The sequence below is a fragment of the Mercenaria mercenaria genome, chromosome 1 (assembly GCF_021730395.1).
Source record: "Mercenaria mercenaria strain notata chromosome 1, MADL_Memer_1, whole genome shotgun sequence".
Taxonomy (NCBI): Eukaryota; Metazoa; Mollusca; class Bivalvia; order Venerida; family Veneridae; genus Mercenaria; species Mercenaria mercenaria.
The window spans coordinates 68,931,762-68,952,892 of NC_069361.1; the positions used below are offsets into that span (position 1 = coordinate 68,931,762).

The window sequence follows — 21,131 nt, forward strand, 5'->3', positions numbered from 1 at the left end:
CAACATTCACCATCTTTATGAACTACGTAACAGTTTTTCTTAATGATACTCTATCACCGTTTACAAAAACAAGTTTTCCCCAAAACACTTTAACGATGACAGATACATTAGTTTATAAGGAATATTTAACTTATAGATAAATCGTCACATGTAAACGAGGTTTGACAAATGTCGCATAAAAATTAAACCGTTTTGACAGATATGTAGCAATAAATGTTTATAAAAGTTGTTAATTACTTTTATGTAATTATTGTGGAATTGATTATCATAATGATTATATTTCGAAATAGAATTAACGATATGGACTACATTCGAGTGAACTGCGGAATATCCCGCAAATTACCACTATCATGAATATAAGAAATTTCGAAGTTTCAAAATCATTCTGCTGCAATGAATCATATTACATAAATCAATTGTCGACAATTTTGCTAACTTCCAGTTTGATAGAATGACAATTATCGAAATTATGCCCCTTTAAGATAAGTCGCCCATACACTCAAAAACGTGTTAGATGCATAGGATATGCCATTTTGTTTCAATCATGTATCATACATCCTTAGTTTTCTTATTTCTGTTATTCGTTTTCAGGAAACAGCTATAAGGACTCAAAAACTCTTCTCTTTTTTCATTCATATCTTAAATTATGCCTCTGATGTAAAAACAAGTTTTGGAAACCCGCTATAAATCAGCATTTAGCCTATTTTCATGGACATTCAGTTTTTCATGGTGTTGGTAATTATTCAGTTTTAAACAGAAAGTTCTAGTTTTACCTCTGTTGAAACAATTTTCAGGAGTGAATTTAATTTTCCATGATATGTTTAATACTAATTGCCTCCGATACTATTTTCTGTGTAGTAATAACAATATATAACATGTTTCTATTAGCATTTTCAGTCCTTTACTTATTACCATACTACCCATGTTTTGCAAGACTGTCTTAAGAAATATAAAAATCACCTACGCTATGGGGTTGGTCATAATGCAATGAAACCAAGGTCACGTTACTGAAACACCTGATAAAAACGCTTATATTGAGTAGGTAGGCATGAGGAAATGCCTAATTTCACTTTCATTTTACCCAGCAGTTTCGACACTTGGAAGCATAAATCGTAGCTTGAATTAGGGAAATTCCTAGGAAAATAGTACTTAATATTGATACGGACTGCATTCAAGAGGAGTACGGAGGCCTATCCGGCGAATTACTACCACTGCACATAACAGATTTGCATAAATGCAGGATTGGCCTCCAGTATATATGTCCCAGACCCATCAATAAAATTACTGACTGCTAGAAACCCCATGATCATAATTACATTGTAACATGTATATGTTTTCTTTCAGAGAGATCTGGGCATGCTAAATTGTCACGTCGCTCGAAAACTGAAAGATTGTTAGACCTTAAAGTTGGAAACAGGAAACGGTTCCTCAGACTAAAGAAACGTCAGTTGCGGAGAGTTAATAAAAGACTGTCACGCAAAAAATTGGTAATATGCTTTATTAACGGGCAAAATATTTGCTCGGTTGAGTTGTTCAACAATTACTATTTTCACATTTATCTTTCATGGAAAAATATTTATACTCCCTTTTACTAGAAAAAATCATCAGTGAATTTGGTATTTTGGGACAGAAATAAATTTTCCATAAACTATAAGTGACACAGGCTAAAAGACCGTATTACGTTCTCCCGTGCATAAGGCTCCCAAGCTTACCTTAAATCCACGCTCAGTTGTAAAAAACTTTTCGTTTACACTTCTTCGACTTCAGCTTCCAGACAGTAGTAAGGAGAAGAGGTGCACATTTTATTTTGTGCTTATAGACGAACGTTCGTAAAATGCTCTCCTTTATTATACTATATTAAACGCATTGCAAAACGCTCTCTGGTAGTATAGCTTGGAATAACAAATGTATCGCAAATGCCCACTGACTAGATCGGGATCAACCACATCGTAATACGTAAGCATTGTCAAGCAAAATATCAGTAGGGTCTTCTTTGCAGTATTTTCATCCAGGTTTTATATGCAATACTAATGAGACAACTTGTGATCGTTTAAAAACATTTAATATCAAAGTCAGTTATCTTTCTAACAACTACTTCAAACGACGAATATTGAATTATTAAAAAGACTGAATTATTCAATGCAAAAATTCGTTAAACTGACTTGCCTTGTTTATGTTAAAAACGACGGTCTTCACGAATATCTCTTAAATCATGCACACCTTCCATGTTCGTAACGACTCGACACACCACGGTACAACTCAGAAATATGGCAAGTTAAAAAAAACCCACAAACTCATTGATCGAAACAGATACAAAAACACTTTAAAACAAGGTTTAGCAATCATGTAAAAAAAATACGAAAGAAGTATTTTTTAAGGGGAACACAGGTAAAATTGTTGACGAAAAATTAAAATCCTTTAAATCATTGTAGAAAGGACAACTCTCAAATTTACTGCAATGCTTAGATAAAGTAGGTGTATGGTTTGATTCTTCTACGTGTGGGTGCACAGTTTTTATGCTTTAAATTTACTAGCTTTTACGTATGCGAGGTTAGGATAAAACTTAAATTTGCAATGAAATGTCACATTTCACTTTTCTTCATGTATACCATAGAAAGAAAAATACGAGATTGATGGTCATATTCTTGATTTTATGATTTGTCATAAGTTTTCGCGACTTTGCATGTCGTCATACGAGAGCGACTACGATATCAAGAATAGATTCAACAAAACAATCTCTTTTTTTCAACTTGTTTAGTAATTTAAAAACAGAATAAAAATGATGAATCTTTATCACTGAGTATCCTTTTAATGACATGGAATTTACGTTTAGTGTCTGTAAGTGGTCGAACCATTGTGATATTGTGTAATCGGTAGAGTCTTTTCTTCTCGGTGTCCTTTAATAAAAACGCTTTTCTTACATTCACAGATAAGGAAAATATTGACACATCAATTTCTACTGTTAGAAGAAACATTAGCAGTCTTATCAGATAATACAAACAAAACACTAAATGATACAAAATTACTGAACAAGATGTAATTAATGTTCTATATGTTCAAAGACATGTTTTAACTAAAGCAAATATAATCTATTCGGCTAGTCGTCGCATATAAACAAAACTTGGGTAGCCATTTGCAAACCACTGTCAATTTAACAAATCCTTAGAGTTCAGTATATAGCCTGACCATTTTGAAATTTATGAATATATCTTGTCAGGATGTGGGATATTTCTCCTCATCTGATGAAACTGTTGGTTGCTTAGAAGAATGCATAAATGAACTGACAAACCAGAATTGCACAAGTGTAAGTATGTTTTATCCGATACAGCATGGGCAGGAACTAATGAAATTTCAAACGAAATTTATAAAACTTTGAATATTTAATTTTAGGAAACACTTATCTCTATAGCACAGATTTGAAACCTCGTTTAGGACAACGATTTGTGTGTTAGGAAGCAATGGTCTTACCTGCTTCCAGGAGGTCGGTAGTTCTGCCAAGGTAACAGCCACAGTCTGTAAAAATCTTCAGAATTATAACGGGTCTTCCTCCGCAGGAAAGTTGTGCTTATTACTGTAGGTTATGAATAAGGGCCATTTTGCAGGTTTACACTCAGTTAAGAATCTGCGGTAACTTAGGTACCTGGAGTATCTCAGGGTAAGCTTTTGTGATCTCTACTTGTCCGGTGTTCGTCCGTTCTTCTGTTCCAGTTTTCTTTAAAACGACATTGAAGTTCGTCAACAACATGGCAGCACTTTTTCTTACAGTGGGTTCTTTAAAGTAAGACTATTGGTCACATTTTGAAATTATTCCCAATAAATCTTTGGTTTAAACATATTTTATTTCCAAATATGTACATTTCAAATTATTATTTACATACATAAATTCTGGATTGGACTGGAAGCCGGTAGGCTTATTGAAGTCCTCTCCATCCAATAAATCTTTCTTTAATGACCGTCTACCACGATTATTACAATTAATCGAATTCGTAAGAAACATGGCCACCAGAAGGCATAGTAATTTCCCAGTATGTATACAGTTGGAAATTTGCAGATATCTTCTTATCAGGAATTGCTTTTAAAAGTATGAACTCGGTGATTTCTACTGAGATTGCTCAAATTAATTTGAATCAAACCCACATCCAACCAGAAAGAAACAAAAGAGGAAAAAAGAAACAACAACAAAAATTATGACCGCCATTGGGCGTGAATGTGTATAGTTGGTCTTTATAATGTATTTCTGTCAAAGAGAAACAGTTACCGCTGACAGTATTTGGAAAAAAATACAATTATCCTTATTGGGTGACCATTTACCTTGATTGTTTAAGTAAAAAAAAATTGGCCGCCAAAGAGCTAGGTGCTTTTTCTCTAAATCTTTAATCTGGAAAATTTCAAAAATTTTAAAACCTCAATTCTTTACTCGCTTATCTTAACTAAAAATAGATATTTATTACATATCTTGCTGAGAATTTACCAGCATTGAGCAATTACGTATGTTATCAAAAAACTATGCCGTTAGTTCTAAAGATCTTCATCTTACATCACATTCCAGTGGCTGGTTTGAGTGTAGGGTATTGTACAGAAATGTTCATAGGGTGTCTCTTTACCAAGAGGGCAAAATCACGAGAAAATATGCCTATAAGAGGGCATGGTCACTTTTCTTTATATATACATACAGTGACGATGATCAAACCCTGTATGATTTTCTCGCGAAACTTTAATTATTTATTGGCAGAAATAATTCTTAAAAGAAATAGCTGTGAAAGTATGTTGAAAGATAAAGTGCTATCATGGTCCTCTAGTCTATTTTTGGGCATTTAAGCATCAGTTTCTTTAAAAATAATATGGTTTATATTTTAAGAGTTTGCCTTTTGACAAAAAAAATTGCGGAAAGAATGTCCGGTTGTGATGTATGATGCCCAACGAGTCATTCTAAAGGTTATAAGAATACGTGTTTTATAACGACATTTTTCAATCTGCTTTATTTTTAGCGCTGTTTGGAACAAATGCACAACGGATTCAATTACGTTAAGGATAATAAGGCTATAACGGTGGAAAATAATGAGGATAAACTGTTAGTAATGGACACAAATATACTGTTAGACACCAAACGTATGTTTTGTTTGCTTTTTTTGCACATTTAAAGCGTGACATATATTTTTACACAACTAGTGAACCAAATCCCTGATAAAAAGATAGGAGAAACAAAAACATAGAAGAATTCATTTCTTTTGTAATTTGTAACTAAGAAAAAAGTGTTTGTTGTAACATGTAATCGATATTCGGAAGCTAGCCTGGAGGTCATCGTCAGAAATTTGGCCGCCAATATCAAATGTTAAATATATTCAATGTTATAAAATAAAGGAAAATAAGAAGACAATAATTCACAATTTTGTATTAAATAAAATGCAAACATTGTTTTTGAATATTTATATTGTAAGTTGCCCAGCATGAAAAGAAAGTACTTAAAAATGGCAGAGGCAAAGGCAGAGGCAAGAAAACACGTAAGCGGACGGTATTTGTTCCCAACATGGTCGATATACAGAATAGTACAGGAGTTATAAAACTCAGGCTCATGTTGGATTCTAGCTGTATGAAGATGTAAGTATATCTTAATTGTTTGCCGATTAATAGCTGAGTTCTTTACCTGAGGTCTGGAGGATATCATTATTTTAATTGTACATAACGTAATAAGTTGCTTTTTTTTCTTGATTTCGGAAATACGTGTTAACAGATGTTTACATTGGTCCAGCAAACAGCCGTGTTGATTTATCGGTTCAGAAAACGCAGATTTTTATGCCCCCGAAGGGAGGCATATAGTTTTTGAACCGTCTGTCTGTCTGTCGGTCTGTCAGTCTGTCGGTCTGTCCGCAATTTTCGTGTCCGGTCCATATCTTTGTCATCGATGGATGGATTTTCAAATAACTTGGCATGAATGTGTACCACAGTAAGACGACGTGCAGTGCGCAAGACCCAGGTCCGTAGCTCAAAGGTCAAGGTCACACTTAGACGTTAAAGGATAGTGCATTGATGGGCGTGTCCGGTCCATATCTTTGTCATCGATGGATGGATTTTCAAATAACTTGGTATGAATGTGTACCACAGTAAGACGACGTGCAGTGCGCAAGACCCAGGTCCGTAGCTCAAAGGTCAAGGTCACACTTAGACGTTAAACGATAGTGCATTGATGGGCGTGTCCGGTCCATGTCTTTGTCATCGATGGATGGATTTTCAAATAACTTGGTATGAATGTGTACCACAATAAGACGACGTGTCACACGCAAGACCCAGGTCCGTAGCTCAAAGGTCAAGGTCACACTTAGACGTTAAAGATCATTTTTCATGATAGTGCATTGATGGGCATGTCCGGTCCATATCTTTGTCATTCATGCATGGATTTTAAAATAACTATGCATGAATGTGTGACACAGTAAGACGATGTGTCGCACGCAAGACCCAGCTCCGAAGGTCAAAGGTCCTAAACTCTAACATCGGCCATAACTATTCATTCAAAGTGCCATCGGGGGCATGTGTCATCCTACGGAGACAGCTCTTGTTAGGTTGTGCAAAAACTTCTTGGGAATGCTTTATACCAAAACAAGTTGTGACCAATGGGTGAAAAGCTTACAATGATTGAATTTGAAAAAGAAATAAATTGAACTATTTTGCGGGATAATGCTGTTTTTGATCCGTGATGATTTCTATGCAATATGTGAAGTACAAAGGATAATCTCTTCTCTTACAATTTCCGGATCAGAAATCACACTCAAAATATCTTCCTTTTTTTCAAATGGCGACATTTTGAAAATCAAGGCTCACGACGGGTAATTTTTCAAAACAATTAGAAATGTCGAAGTACTTCATTCAATTTTTTTATTTAAAGGGAGTGATTGTACTTGTTTTTTTTATATGATCAAAACAATACAATTTTTGTTCCTGTTAAATGTTTTAAAATTCTATTAATTCTTGACAGGTTTAATGAGAGTTCTTTTGTTAACACCTAAAATTCCAAGTTAATTTGCATGAATAATTAAAACTGTTTTTTCAGGCATCAACTTCCTTTGAATATAGGATTCTGGTGACTCAGAGATACTCCGTGTCAATTTGTAACTATAATTTATGTATGGATGCTTTCTATCGAATATCTACAAGTTCTTTACTAAAGTATATGTAGCACTTATTCAGTTATATTAGGTGTGCGTAGACTATTATTTTCGAAAAATAGTTTCGGATCGCGAATATATATTTGACAAAATTGTTACATTAAGCATCGTACCTTAATTGGTGGTTATATGCGTCATTTGACAATAATACGGCACATCATGTTTGTGCAAACACCATATAAGACCAAAAGTCAGCAAACTCATAAAAATGGTTAAAAATGGTCATCCTTGTGTCTGCGTACCAATACAAAGTGAATACACAAGAAGCAATTCAATTTATGTCCCATACTTTGAACTATACATAAACTGGACCTAACATAATTTTGGATATTGCCATTTTTACTGTACTTTCTGATATCTATTTATAGATTTGTGGACTTTTGTAATGGTGACATACAGGCTGCAAAAGATGAAGTAGAATATTTCTTCGCACTTGCAATGAATCGAGTAAGCACATTTGAATATGGTTCAATTGGTTCGAAAGATGTGAAAAAAAATCTTTAAATGTGTCACACAGATAACAAGATAAACACAGATATGGCTTTTATTGTTTAGGAACTTCAAAAATAAAAATATACTAAAGTATATGTTATTTTGAATGTTTCTCAGCCATTTGCTTTTATTCAAGCCGTATTCAAACCTTTCTTATTTAACGTATTCCTGGTTAGATTTTGAACCCAAAATGTTTCGAAAATTTTACGAAAACAATCACAATTTGAGATCTCTACTAAATTCCCATTTCCATTGAAATGTTGTTGGTATACTAACATTAAAAAGACAGTTTTAGAATCGCACTTTAAGGCAGTTTTTAACACATGTCCATGTTTGTTGCCTAACCAGTAACACGTGATGCCGACATACCAAAGGCGCGGTGATTATCAAAGTAAGATGATGTCATACTAAAGTATATGTTATTTTGAATGTTTCTCAGCCATTTGCTTTTATTCAAGCCGTATTCAATCATTTCTTATTTGACGTATTCCTTGTTAGATTTTGAACCCAAAATGTTTCGAAAATTTTACGAAAACAATCACAATTTGAGATCTCTACTAAATTCCCATTTCCATTGAAATGTTGTTGGTATACTAACATTAAAAAGACAGTTTTAGAATCGCACTTTAAGGCAGTTTTTAACACATGTCCATGTTTGTTGCCTAACCAGTAACACGTGATGCCGACATACCAAAGGCGCGGTGATTATCAAAGTAAGATGATGTCATACTAAAGTATATGTTATTTTGAATGTTTCTCAGCCATTTGCTTTTATTCAAGCCGTATTCAATCATTTCTTATTGTACGTATTCCTTGTTAGATTTTGAACCCAAAATGTTTCGAAAATTTTACGAAAACAATCACAATTTGAGATCTCTACTAAATTCCCATTTCCATTGAAATGTTGTTGGTATACTAACATTAAAAAGACAGTTTTAGAATCGCACTTTAAGGCAGTTTTTAACACATGTCCATGTTTGTTGCCTAACCAGTAACACGTGATGCCGACATACCAAAGGCGCGGTGATTATCAAAGTAAGATGATGTCATACTTGTTTGCATGTGCCATAATGATAATTATATGCTGTAAACATTAGATTTCTTTAATCAGCGGTCATTTGTTTTTGAGACGTTCTGAAAATTGCTTTTGATTTAAACTGATGAATCAATTAGTTTGAAGAGTTGTGACTTTAATAAGGATTAATTAGAGGTAATCGCGATGAGACTGTTGAAAAAATTAACTTCTTGGGGGAAAGCATCATTCGTTCAAAATGTCAGATCGAAATGTGTCGAAACCAGAGATCAATCGTTAGTTGTGGACAACTGTCTCGCATATCATAAGATTAATGGACTGAAATCAGTAAAGCTGGTGTTTCATCCTCCGAATTCACATGTGGAGCAAGGTGTTATAAGGAGCTTAAAAGTCCATTACAGGAAACAAGTGATTACAAGAAAGATTCGCGCTTTAGATAATGGGACTGATGTGTGTATCAGTGTCATATACGTCCCTCCTCATAACTCGAAATTCGGTTATCTCAAAATAAAAAGCATGGTCCCTTGAAATTCGAGATACCGTGTTTCGACTGTACTTGTAAAACTGTTTGCCATAAATATCTATTAAACTTTTTTGAAGTACACTTTGGGACTTTGACATTCATGTGGGCTGGTAGCTAGGTAACAGAAATCCATAAACATAGATTATTAAACACTGCATGAATGGCATTTCATAAATGACCATCTTACGTTCTTCAGCAATTATGATTACGTTTACTAAACTTCATTAAGATAGGAAAATTGTTATATGGTCTACAAAATTGAAAACGGGGTTCGATTTATATATAAAAATATAAAATATGCATCTGAAATGAAGCTTAATTCTCTGCTGTTTCCGTAATTGTATTTTTTTTTTGTTTTTTTTTTGTTTTATTTTTGTTTTCTTTTTGTTTCCAGATTGCCCTGTATTATTCCTCTCTTAAGAGACATGGAATTACCGTTAACGCGACAAATAATGTGACATTTCCACTGGATCTGACTGTTGTCTTGGAAAATATTACGTATCCCTCTTATAATGTATGTACCTTATATGCATCTTATTCCCGCCTACGGAGTATAAACCGCAAAAGAATTTTCACGGTGCTTCTTAACATTCATATTTAGATGAATGCATCTTTAAACATTTTCGTAAATGATCAGAATCGTGAACTGTTGAATAATTAACATATTGTCAATAAGAGGAAGCCATTGAAGTGAACTCTCTTCCTTTATACCTCACATATAAAATCGTTGATACATTTACCTAAAGCTGTGAGATAACTTCATCTGGCGAAAAAAAAACCAACATTTTTACTTAAAAATGTCATGCAATTTATTTTGATAAACTATTTACTTTTCTTTATTTACTTTTTGTTTAAACTGTCTGAGCGGTCAGGCTGCATCAGATTTTAATAATTTATCTATTTATTACTTCAGAATTAGAGCAATTCTTTAGCAAGAACATATGTTTGCTTCAAATAGTAAGTGTTTTCTTTTCTTTGTCAGGAAACTACTAAAAGCTTTCATGACATACTACCGATAGCATTTAACAGACGAGGGGACGGAGAAAACACCTCCTTGGTTATGAACTATCTTTTACATCCAAACGGAACACAGATACGTAGTCACGGACTATTCACAGACTTTGCTTCGTATATGCGCAAAACTTTTGAAGACCCGTTAAGTTTTGACATATTGCATATCATTACAGGGTAATATTCTATAGCAATTCATATTTACAAGTACGTTTATCTGTCACTTGTTTAGAAAATTCAAAATCATTACCAACATTGAATAAAAAAAGTAAAGTTGAATTCGATACAATTTTATATAAAACAGGTAACAAATAAAAAATATCATCAATATCAATTGTCAGATGCAGTGTGCTTAAGCCCATCATTGTGTAAAATTTGTCGTGCGAAAAAAGAAATATTACATTTGCAATATTTTATATTTTAATGCTAGATACTTCATCAATTTTAGGGATGATTTGGTCGCAGAAAAGTACTTTTTACATAACTCTAGGCCTTGGTTTTTCGAACGGGATTCATCAGTTTCCGGTATGTATATAAAAGCATTTTGCTATATCACTGCATACTTCTAGAGATCTTGAATATTTGCATACAAATGTAGGTACCCAGCTAAGTAATTATATATTGCACACGGTTTCCAATGCAGAACCTGCGAGTTCGTACTGCGGGCGAGGCCAATGTTCTCTGTAATAAGTTGGGATGGCCATAAGTTGAGAGTAAATGACAATTTCTGTATGTATTTCTGTTATTAACAGTTAAAACATTACAATAATGTAGATTAAATACTTTGAACTTGTTAATAGTATACATACACACTTAAAGGAAATTGTGGTTTTCAAATTAGAAAGTAGATATTGTCATTATTTCGTTTATCATTTTCGATCAGCAGTACATAAAACGAAGTCACTAGCGGTATATGAAACCATTATTTGCTATTCTATATAATATTGTAATAATGTCACTCGAATATTTTTGGAAAACCCTCGACGAACCTTTTTAGATTGTTCTGATTTATCAAAAAATACAAATCATATTGTAAACATCTCATACACCTTTCCTCCTTAGCTGTTCTTTTTGATCACTGAAATGATTTGAATGAAATGCCTCTTGCGAGCAAGATGTTTAGGTTATGTTTGTTTGTTTTGGGTTTAAATCCGTTTATTTTTTCAACAATATTTCAGTTATGTAACGGCGGGCAGTTAACCTAACCAGTGTTACTGGATTCTGTACCAGTGCAAGCCTGATTTCCACAAGTGAACGACAACTTCCCCACTTGAATCAGGGGAAGAGGACGAATGATATCAGATATAATGTCTTTTATCAAACCGTTAAGGCACGGGAATCTAACTCACGACTCATAGATTTGTCAAAAATCAAACGAGGCGTGGCCATCCTTCATGAGATCGAACTTTTAAGATATTCTTGTTACGAAATCTAAATAATTGTTCATTTTGGTAACCATCTATCACATTATTTCAAATTGTTCTGATTATTCAAACGATAACCGCCTGAGAATGGAATCATTTTTCACTCATATTGTTGAAAATACTCCATGTCAGATATTTCAGGCCAAAGTTCAAAAAAAAATTGTGAGAAGTTTTCCTTTGGTGACCTATCAAAATTGGTAAAGCAAGCTTGATTTATCAGAAAATATTAACACAAAGGAGCGGGGCCACGCTATATGGAAGATTGATTTTTTTTTCTCTGAATGTGAAGGTTCACTTTCAAAGCACATTTGCAGATTTTTTACTTTATGGCTCTTCATTATATTTATTTCCCGTTCAAAAGGACACTTGTCACCACGGGCGTCATATCAAGATCGGAAAAAAAATAAATTGTTCACTCACAGTCTACCTTCGCTACTTCGAAGATGTAGTTGAAAACTTTTTCAGTCTTCTGGTCGTGTCTTTCGCCCAGTCCGTCTGTCGTTCGTTAGACTTTTTGGTTTCCATTCAAAACTGACCTTGGAGCTAAAAACGGTTCTCATAGAAAGCTAAAAAATGCTTTCCCAATAGACTAATAAGCATGATAGTCTATGGTTTTTATGATATTCAGTAAAATTATTCCTATTCGGTGGCAGGAATAATTATGCAAAAGGATGAGGTCGAGTCATTAGATGAACTGACATTTTAATTGCACACAGTTTGTCACCCAGTTACCTCCAACAATGCACGGGGCATATGTGTTTTACAAGCAATTATTGTCGGAGTAAGGAGGTCGGATTTATCCAAATCTCAGCTAACATTTACCTATTGATGATGGAGGAAGACCCCAGGCATTATTTCATCACATGAAGAATTCAACGCCCTGAGTTAGACTGGAATCTACATCTGTTAGGGGCAAGTGATTGAAGGCCAGCGATCTTAACCACACGGCGACAGAGGTTTCTATTGAATAGACGAGTTTATGTCCCTGCTACATATTATTATATTCAGCTTCACCCGAGCTTTCAAAGACATGCTTTTAACGATACGAAATAATCCGAAGGAAATTTGCACAGGGCTACCCCAGGATAAAAATCAGTATTTGTTTATAAACGAATCCATATAATCTAAATCAGAACTACATATTTTGAAAATTATTTTTCCGAAGTTTCAGCTATATAGCCTTGTTAGGAAAGCATATCACGTCTTTGTGATATAGAGAAATGATCCGGAGGGTATTCGTTGAAGTTCACGCAATGGACATGTCTGTAATTTGTGTGTCTTTTTTTAAAAATCAGACTAAAAGATTCTTCATTTTCTGCTATAAATGCCATGTAAAAGAGACATTTCCCACTATCTTGCAGCCATGATAGCTAAGTGATCAATAGGAAGAAAATTGGCAAAAGATCATAAAGAAAACATTTCTATACAATTATTATGATAAATGGCTGATAGATTAATGGCATTTTCCATGTATTACTAAGTACATTAAAAGTATGCCAGCCGCTTGGTTAACATGTTTTTACCTTTAATAAACATATATTTTGACAAAATCATTATTAAATCTGACGAGCGTTAATGAAAATGCAGAATTAAGCCTGTTACGTAACTTATTAAGGGTAAAGTTTAATAGAATCTAATCAGTGGTTTTGTAGAAGTAAACAAAAACTGTTATAGAGCTATAACGTAAAAGAATGTAAGTTGATCGGAAAACTGGCAATACGTAAAAACACATAGACACCGTATGATTCTTATCCGTTTGTAATTCAACGATAAATTTAAAATTGAAGGACTAATAGCAAAAAAAATCAATTTCACTAAAGCCTATGATTTATCATCTTGCCATGCAGATTTACCGTTCTTTAACTGTTACAACAAGAATGAATATCCAAACGACGAGGCAGTCCAATGCAATTATGTAGAATTTAAGATATTATTGATGTGGTATTTCAGTACTTAAGCTTGTAAAATTTTTAAAAGACAAGGAAAACCAAGTTTCTTTACAAATTCGTTATAGTATATTATTTCTGAAATTATGTCAACCGGCGTACATCAAAGTAGATATTTTGTGCAAATCATTTATAATTAGATATCGACTTTGTTTGATACTTTTATACGACACGTTTTCTATGAATGCACTTTGAGCTATCTGCATTTCTATTACTGTCACGCGACACGGGCGTTTTATTTTGTGCAGGTTCTTGCTAATAGAGAGGAAACTGAAATTGATGATAGTGACAGATACAGTATATCTTTTCAGGAATTGCAGATGTAGGGTCGTTCTGTAGTGACTATCAGTCGTTTACATTTGACGGTCGGTTTGGAATTGTCGAATTCTTCACACCGTACTTCGACCGTATTGTTGCGCATGAGCTTGGGCACAAGTAAGTGGTCGTCTTTAAAAACGATCATTTATACGATAATTTGCAAAACATCATTGAGAAAAAAGTAATGGTCCCTAGAGAAGTTGTAAAGGAAATATGAGAAGAGCAGTTGCATGTTTGCTTAGCCTGAAAATGTCAATAATCTGACTTTTCTTTGTCTTTTGCTTCATTCGAGAAATTGACAGAAATGACTACAATATAGAGAAACTCAGTCAATTCCAGTTGACTTTTATAATTATTAAATTTATTCAATTACGTCATATTATATAAACTAATCAACAGTGGAGAAAATATTAAATAAATTGTGCATAATGTTTGAAACAGATTGATCCGATACCTAACTCAATAATGCCAGTATGAGAAAATCAGGGCTAATACGAGAAAATAGGGCCGTTACAGGATTCAATAATTTTGATTTGTTAAATCCTTTAGGGAGTAGTATAATAATAATGAGCATTAATAAAGTGATTCTTTGTTGAAGCTTAAAGATGGAATACGCATTGGTACGTCAATTTCAAAGACTTTGCATTTGTGGTATAAATATTATAGGTTTTTATTGTGATACTCTCTAAAATTTCTGTCTATTGTTATTTAACTATGCAATAACGGAAACAATATTAGAAAGCTTGCGCATATGATATGAAAGAGATGGAGCCAATACCAACCCATTTGAGCAAAATTAAAAAAGGCAAATGCGAAAAACATGAAATAATTTGCTTAAAACAATTCCATTATATATGTACTTTATTATTCATATGCGTAATATTTGATAAAATGTAAGATGTTCATCATGTTCATATTTCAGTGTTCATATTATATAAAACAGATTAAGCAAATGTCAAACTCAGCTGAGCTATATGAAAACGTCAGGACCGATTGGAGAAAATATGGTCAGCAAGGGATTCAAGTGATTTGACTGGTTAAACTGAGGGGTCGATACGGAACTGAATAATGAAATTGCCTTTTAATGGCCATACTGTTTGTAGTAATATTGATTTTCGGCATTCGCCAATACGACCACTCTAGGACAAATAACATGTCCTATATGAAACATTATGTAAAATGGTCATGAAATTTCATTAGCGAAAATATTAACATCTGTATACATGTATGTGCGAGAATGAGACTTAAATAAAGAATAAATAAACTTTTCATAAATTTAGCATATTTTCATTTTTAATAAAAATCCACTATTTCATATCGCATATAATTTATTTTTGGAAATGATTACATTATCATGAATTTAATTATAAAACACATGAATTATCAATTCTTTTTACAAGGAATCGACAGAATATATTTATATATTCTATTTCCATCAGTTTAGTTTTCTTTAAGTGTCAGTTTTTACCGTCATATACTTCCACGATCAAAAATAGATATGTCTGAAAATGAAATTTTTAGTTTCGTTGTTTAAATATTAAGAAAAAATGTTTCCGTTTAGAAAATTAGGAATATATTTTCGACTTTAACTTCAGCCTTGGGGCTCGACATGATGGAAATGAGCGATGTCCAACAAGTGATTTTACACTTATGATGCCAGCTGCACTGCCAAAAGTGAAAAATGTGTCTGCAGAGTATTACAACTTCTCAATTTGTTCTGCAGAGGAGATTGCAAATCATTTATCAAGGTATTCGGTTATTCGTTTTGTGTTGTTGTTTTTTTTATTTTGTTTTTTGTTGTTTTTGGCTTATCAAAATGACTGGTGTAAAAGTTTATTTAAAGGATAGCAAGTTTTATATAACTATCTGCTTCTCTTTAAACACGTAACAACTTGTATAAAATTATCGACCAGCGCTTTTCTGTAATTTTCACTTTCCACGTGATTTCTTAAACTCTCTCTATACAACTCGGAGTAGGCGTTTTGTCATATAATGTCATTTGCAGCTTTCACATAATTAGAGCTACTCTTATATTTTCTTTAGTAAAATCGTCATTTTACATTTTTCTTGATTAATTTACATTCAGTACATATTATGTGCAAAATTGCATATATACATACACGATCACATGATCATTCTTGCCTCTTTAAGCAATTTTGCGTATTATTGGCGGTTGTCAAGAATTTTCCACGTTGTTCCAAATTCTCGACATGTGGCGGTTAGGTCAGCCTCCACCAGTATATCTTAACGTTGTGTAATAAGAAGTTTGTTTGTTTCAAGTATGCTGTATTAGACCTCTGTTCACAGGGCTTCCACATCTGCATTTTAAACTTATACTTCATATCATATGTATTTGTATATTGACGTTTATGTGAAGCTGTGACCAATTTCTGCCAACCATTAATTTAAACGAAATAAGATTCAAATTGCTTGCTATAGTAAAATTGTTAATAGTAAAAGTAATGTATTCATACAACTGTCTTGGGTTGTTCTTCTTTAGTATTATTATTTCTGTGCCAAGCTATCTTCAGTAACGTGTTTTTAATGATTACCATTAAAAACACATTATTATGTATACGGACATATTTATACTCGTACGTAAATGGCTTAAATGAGTTTACTATTTATAACTATTTCAGTTTCACAAGCGACAAAATAGCAACATGTCTGTACACTGAAAAGCCATCCGTTGACGATTTCCTAGACAATTACTGCAAGGGACTGACGGGTTCAAAGTACGATTTAAACGACCATTGCAAATTGTTTTTTGGAAACGAAAGCTACGTGTGCACTGAGGTAAACATTGAAAGAAAAATGTGATGTTTAGTGATTTTAGTCATTCAACAGAGTATAATTTTACCCTAGAGTCGAGATTTAATTTGTAGTATCAATTTTAGTATGTGGTATGGGTCATCACTATATTTAAAAGCATGTTACAGTCTAATGAAATCCTACTGCTATTAAAACATCATAACTACTAGTAGAGACAAAATGAGTTATTTCAATGAGAACTTCATGGTTTGGTTTTACATGTATAAACACTTCTAAGGCCCAGTAATCTGTTTGCATATTTAAACGGTTATACAATGTACATGAGAGTAATTTTCTATATACATCCGTGCTTAATCTTGTTCATTTACCGTACATGAATCTCTGCTTGACGGGTATGTTTTTGCCTGACAACACAGCTAGAAATGTGTAGGTCACATTTATGTGTTTCAGATGACTACACAGCATAAAGAAACCTGTGTGACTTTAATCGCTCTCAATTAATTTTTCAGGGAAATACAGATTTAGAACAAGGCTATTTAGCGCACAATAGCTGCCAACCAGTGCTCGATGCCTTTTACTTGACCGCTCCACTTTTCAAATGCGCAAAGAATAACAAGTGTGAAAACACTACAAACATGATATTCCATGTATTTGATGGATCGAAATGTTTGAATCAGGATGGCACTCAAGGAGACCAGGTATGGTAGCTTTGTAACAGATTTATACGAAAGAACATTTCATGTTATAACACTCGTGTTGTAGTTATTATTTTGACGCCAGAACTAGGCTATACTGGCCACAGATATATAGGCATATATCAATGTATTTAACTACCGTAGGTGACATGGCAGTATCTTTCAGGTTCCTGTAGAAGTTATCAGGTTAAAGATTTTTGCATAATATAGTTTATTCTGAGATTATGTTTTTGTTTTTGCAATTTAAAATCTAGCTAGCTTAAACTTTAATTTAAACTGAAAGTAAAAGTTACACATTTCTAAAAAGAGCAAACAATTGCATGACCTGATTAAAATAGTTTTCAAATGTATTCGGATATATTGATACATTAGATAAAAAGGCAGTCATGCCTTCAATTGAGAACTAAAACATGTGTTAAAATATTAGGAGACGTATTTTATTTCTCTTACTTCTAGGTATGTTTCAATGGGGAATGTACCTCAGAATTTAGACTTTGTAGTAAGATATCAACAGGTGGCAGAAAAGGAAAAAGAACAAAGAATGGCAAGAAAGGGAAAAGGAGAAATAAAACTGAGAAGATTGTAAAAACGAAACAGAAGATTGTAGAAACGAAAAAGAAGATTGTAAACACGAGAAAAACAAACAGGAAGATTGTAAAATCGAAACAGAAAATTGTAAAAACGAAAACAAAATTACAAACAGACAAAATACGGAAAGAAATAACGGGACCTAAAAGGTCAAACAGGAGAAGGTCGGATTGATGGATGTAGAAAATGATCATGAAATTGTTTTAATTTGCAGTGTACATATATGTCTCAAAACATATTAGATAGCGATTCGTCTCGTAAATTTTCGCACACCCCTATGTCGGCTAAATCAGGATTGCGCTGAAATATCATTATTGCAAAAGAACCATGATGTTGCTTCACCGATTACATTTTATGAGTTGAAGTGATATATAGGGGTATGAGAAAAGGTTTGAGACAAATCGGACCTGTATAACAAAAGTATATGTATTTCTTATCCAAATCTCTTGTACTCAGTTTTGTTTATCCCTCCGTTGAATTTGAAGACATGTTTAAGGAAATAAACACTTTGACTAAGCAAAATATTTGATGTACATTTCTTTGCGAATGAATTCCGCTAGTAATCCTTAAGGACTTCTCAAAGAAACTTTAAGTAATGGTAGTGGGAGGAGAGTACAAGAAAAGGAAGATTCTATTCTAGGTGTTTCTCTGGTTCTTTAGCGTGGCAGTTGTCACGAGACACTTATCAAAAATTAAGAGATTTTTATTGGTGGAGTAGGGACTCGAACTCACAAACCCAGATATCATAGTTAGACAGAGAATTTTACCACTGGACCACTGTACGACGTATGACATGCATTGCTATTTATATTAAAACAATTTTGTTATTATCCGGTGTGTTGATGACGATATATAAAGCATAAAGGTAACATTATTTTGAGAATTTCTTACTATTCACCATTTTACATAACTTTTTTTCCATGAAATTTTGAAATTGACTACATACTTGGCGACGACTCTTCGCCAGATATGTAATACAATGACTGGCTTTGTTACCTTACAAATAATAGTATGCAATTAGAAATACATTCAATAAATCTATAGTGTACATGTATAACTTTTGTAACAATAATCAGCTTTTAACATTAAATTACTACTACTGCTACTTGTCGTTGTGATGTAGTCTTTCCTAGAAAATTGTTGTGGTGAGCACTTTATTTCGTAATATTACTGAGATATATTAAACAGTTAGCGCAGTTTTACAAAGACAATACTGAAGAGTGTATTTACTTTAGCGTCACTACTTTTTACCTTTGACCTGTACATGTATATTACTAATGTAACAACACAATGCCAGGCACACGGCGAGAAAGCAATCGGTTGCTATTATTTAATATATGGCGGCTTACCAACTGGTCACATCGGAACGGTACTCGAACCTTCGACTTCCAGTCCCCGAGAAGGATGACTAAATCACCATGCCGCAATGTACGGAATATAGGGATGATACAAGTTCATTTTAACGTAAGCACAAGTGTGCGGGTAATTTTTTTTACCTGAATCGAAGGTCGCTATTCTTGCATAAAAGCACGACATAAAAACACTAAATGTATCGTTTCCATATGTGACGACGTTACGATTCTAGTACCATTCTGTTGTTCTTTGAAACAGAACGGTTAACATGTTTTAAATATCAATAAGCGGGACAGCACTACCAAATGCATGTTTTCAAGTGTTTGCAAACGATTACATTTGTTTTTCGTTATGAAAAACATGACGCTATAACCATATTTTTGCCAATAACTTAAAAATTTCATAAACAAGAACACAATTTCAAGAGTAATAGTTTTACGTACTACGAACAGTGTTTTTGCGGGTTGACTTGCTTCGAAGATTTAAATCAATTGCGTGAGATATCAAATAAGAAACATACCGATTGATACTCAAAAATTGTTGATAGGATTCATAAAATAAACTCGTTTAAGTTAAAGAAGATTCAAGACATTTACTGCTGTCAACGAACTGTTTCTTGATGCCAAAGTCCAAACAGAATAAATATCCGGCACTGACATTGCATTTCAAAAAAAAGAAATCATGTATTAACAGCACGTGGTTTTGCATTGTTAATACAAGGGCAGATCCAGGGCAAAATGGTATTTTATGCAAGAATATAGATTATAATACACGTCTTTTGTGTATTAAAATTTGCAGAAACCCGTGGAACTGTTTGTGATCGAGATTGAAGGTCGAGGCCACATACATATCTCAAGGGCTTCTGAAGACAATAATACACAACACAAACGTGTATTTCGCCATTATTGCATAGAAACCTGACACGGAGACTAAATGTATTGTTTCCATGTGTGATGACATTACAATTTGGTACAATTTTTAATACCATCATGTCGTTGTTTGAAACGGTCAACATGTTTTAAATATCCTTAATGGGGGCCTACAAATTAACAACACTACCAAAAGCATGCATTGAAGGTCTTTAAACTATCTTTTTTTATTTCTCGTTATACAAACATGATATTACCCATAATTCTGCATATCACTGAAGGATGCAGTAAAAATGAACTAAATTTCACAAATAATAATTGTGCATTCGAATTATTTTGAGTACGAACATTTATTCGAATACGGGCGGGTATGAACGTATTAACAAGTTTAATTTTGTGAGAACTTAGAGACAAATATACAAACATCGCTAACACTGTACTTAAAAAACAATCACACAAGTTATACGCTATTCAATACGCTCACGGACGAGAATTGAACAGAAGCCGAGTTCAAAAGAGAGTAAGCTTGTGAACATTCAATGTGTCGTTTCTGTAGAGAGGAGGGCAGTGTGTTTGAGGTTGGTAACTGATACAGCAAAACACACTATGGATCAAACTGCATCTTTTGTGTTATAAAAAGAAGTGTATGGAAGAACAAAACGTAGATACCAGGTGTCCTTCTGTACAGAAATAAATATTTCCAAAATAAAACTGGTGTATTAGCAGCACGTGAATTGTTTTAATACACGATTCTTCTCCCGTTAAGAAATGGGCGGATCCAGCAAACAAAGGAAGTTTATTATGTTTAACGTGTATCGAAATCCAAACAAAGTGGTAAGGACAATTATGAACGTTGTAAAGACTCTGTGGCAAAATTTTGCTGTAAAAATAATCATTATTTTTCCATTGTCAGTAGTTTTCTATCCTGTCTTTACTGTGATGAGTTG

At 33.5% G+C, this 21,131-nt stretch overlaps 1 protein-coding gene across 1 annotated transcript in view; it reads left to right on the forward strand.

Moving 5' to 3' along the window:
- LOC123534924 (uncharacterized) overlaps positions 1 to 19,067 on the forward strand; it is a 30,259-nt gene extending 11,192 nt beyond the window's left edge. The window contains exons 2-14 of the mRNA XM_053550163.1: positions 1,345 to 1,487; positions 3,218 to 3,304; positions 4,989 to 5,109; positions 5,439 to 5,598; positions 7,529 to 7,607; positions 9,603 to 9,722; positions 10,191 to 10,396; positions 10,668 to 10,744; positions 13,901 to 14,024; positions 15,503 to 15,655; positions 16,547 to 16,703; positions 17,189 to 17,377; positions 17,831 to 19,067. Of these exons, the coding sequence (XP_053406138.1) occupies positions 1,345 to 1,487; positions 3,218 to 3,304; positions 4,989 to 5,109; positions 5,439 to 5,598; positions 7,529 to 7,607; positions 9,603 to 9,722; positions 10,191 to 10,396; positions 10,668 to 10,744; positions 13,901 to 14,024; positions 15,503 to 15,655; positions 16,547 to 16,703; positions 17,189 to 17,377; positions 17,831 to 18,136 (1,922 nt within the window). The 3' untranslated portion in view covers positions 18,137 to 19,067. The remainder of the gene's footprint in view (positions 1 to 1,344; positions 1,488 to 3,217; positions 3,305 to 4,988; positions 5,110 to 5,438; positions 5,599 to 7,528; positions 7,608 to 9,602; positions 9,723 to 10,190; positions 10,397 to 10,667; positions 10,745 to 13,900; positions 14,025 to 15,502; positions 15,656 to 16,546; positions 16,704 to 17,188; positions 17,378 to 17,830) is intronic.
- Positions 19,068 to 21,131: the final 2,064 nt, after the last annotated feature.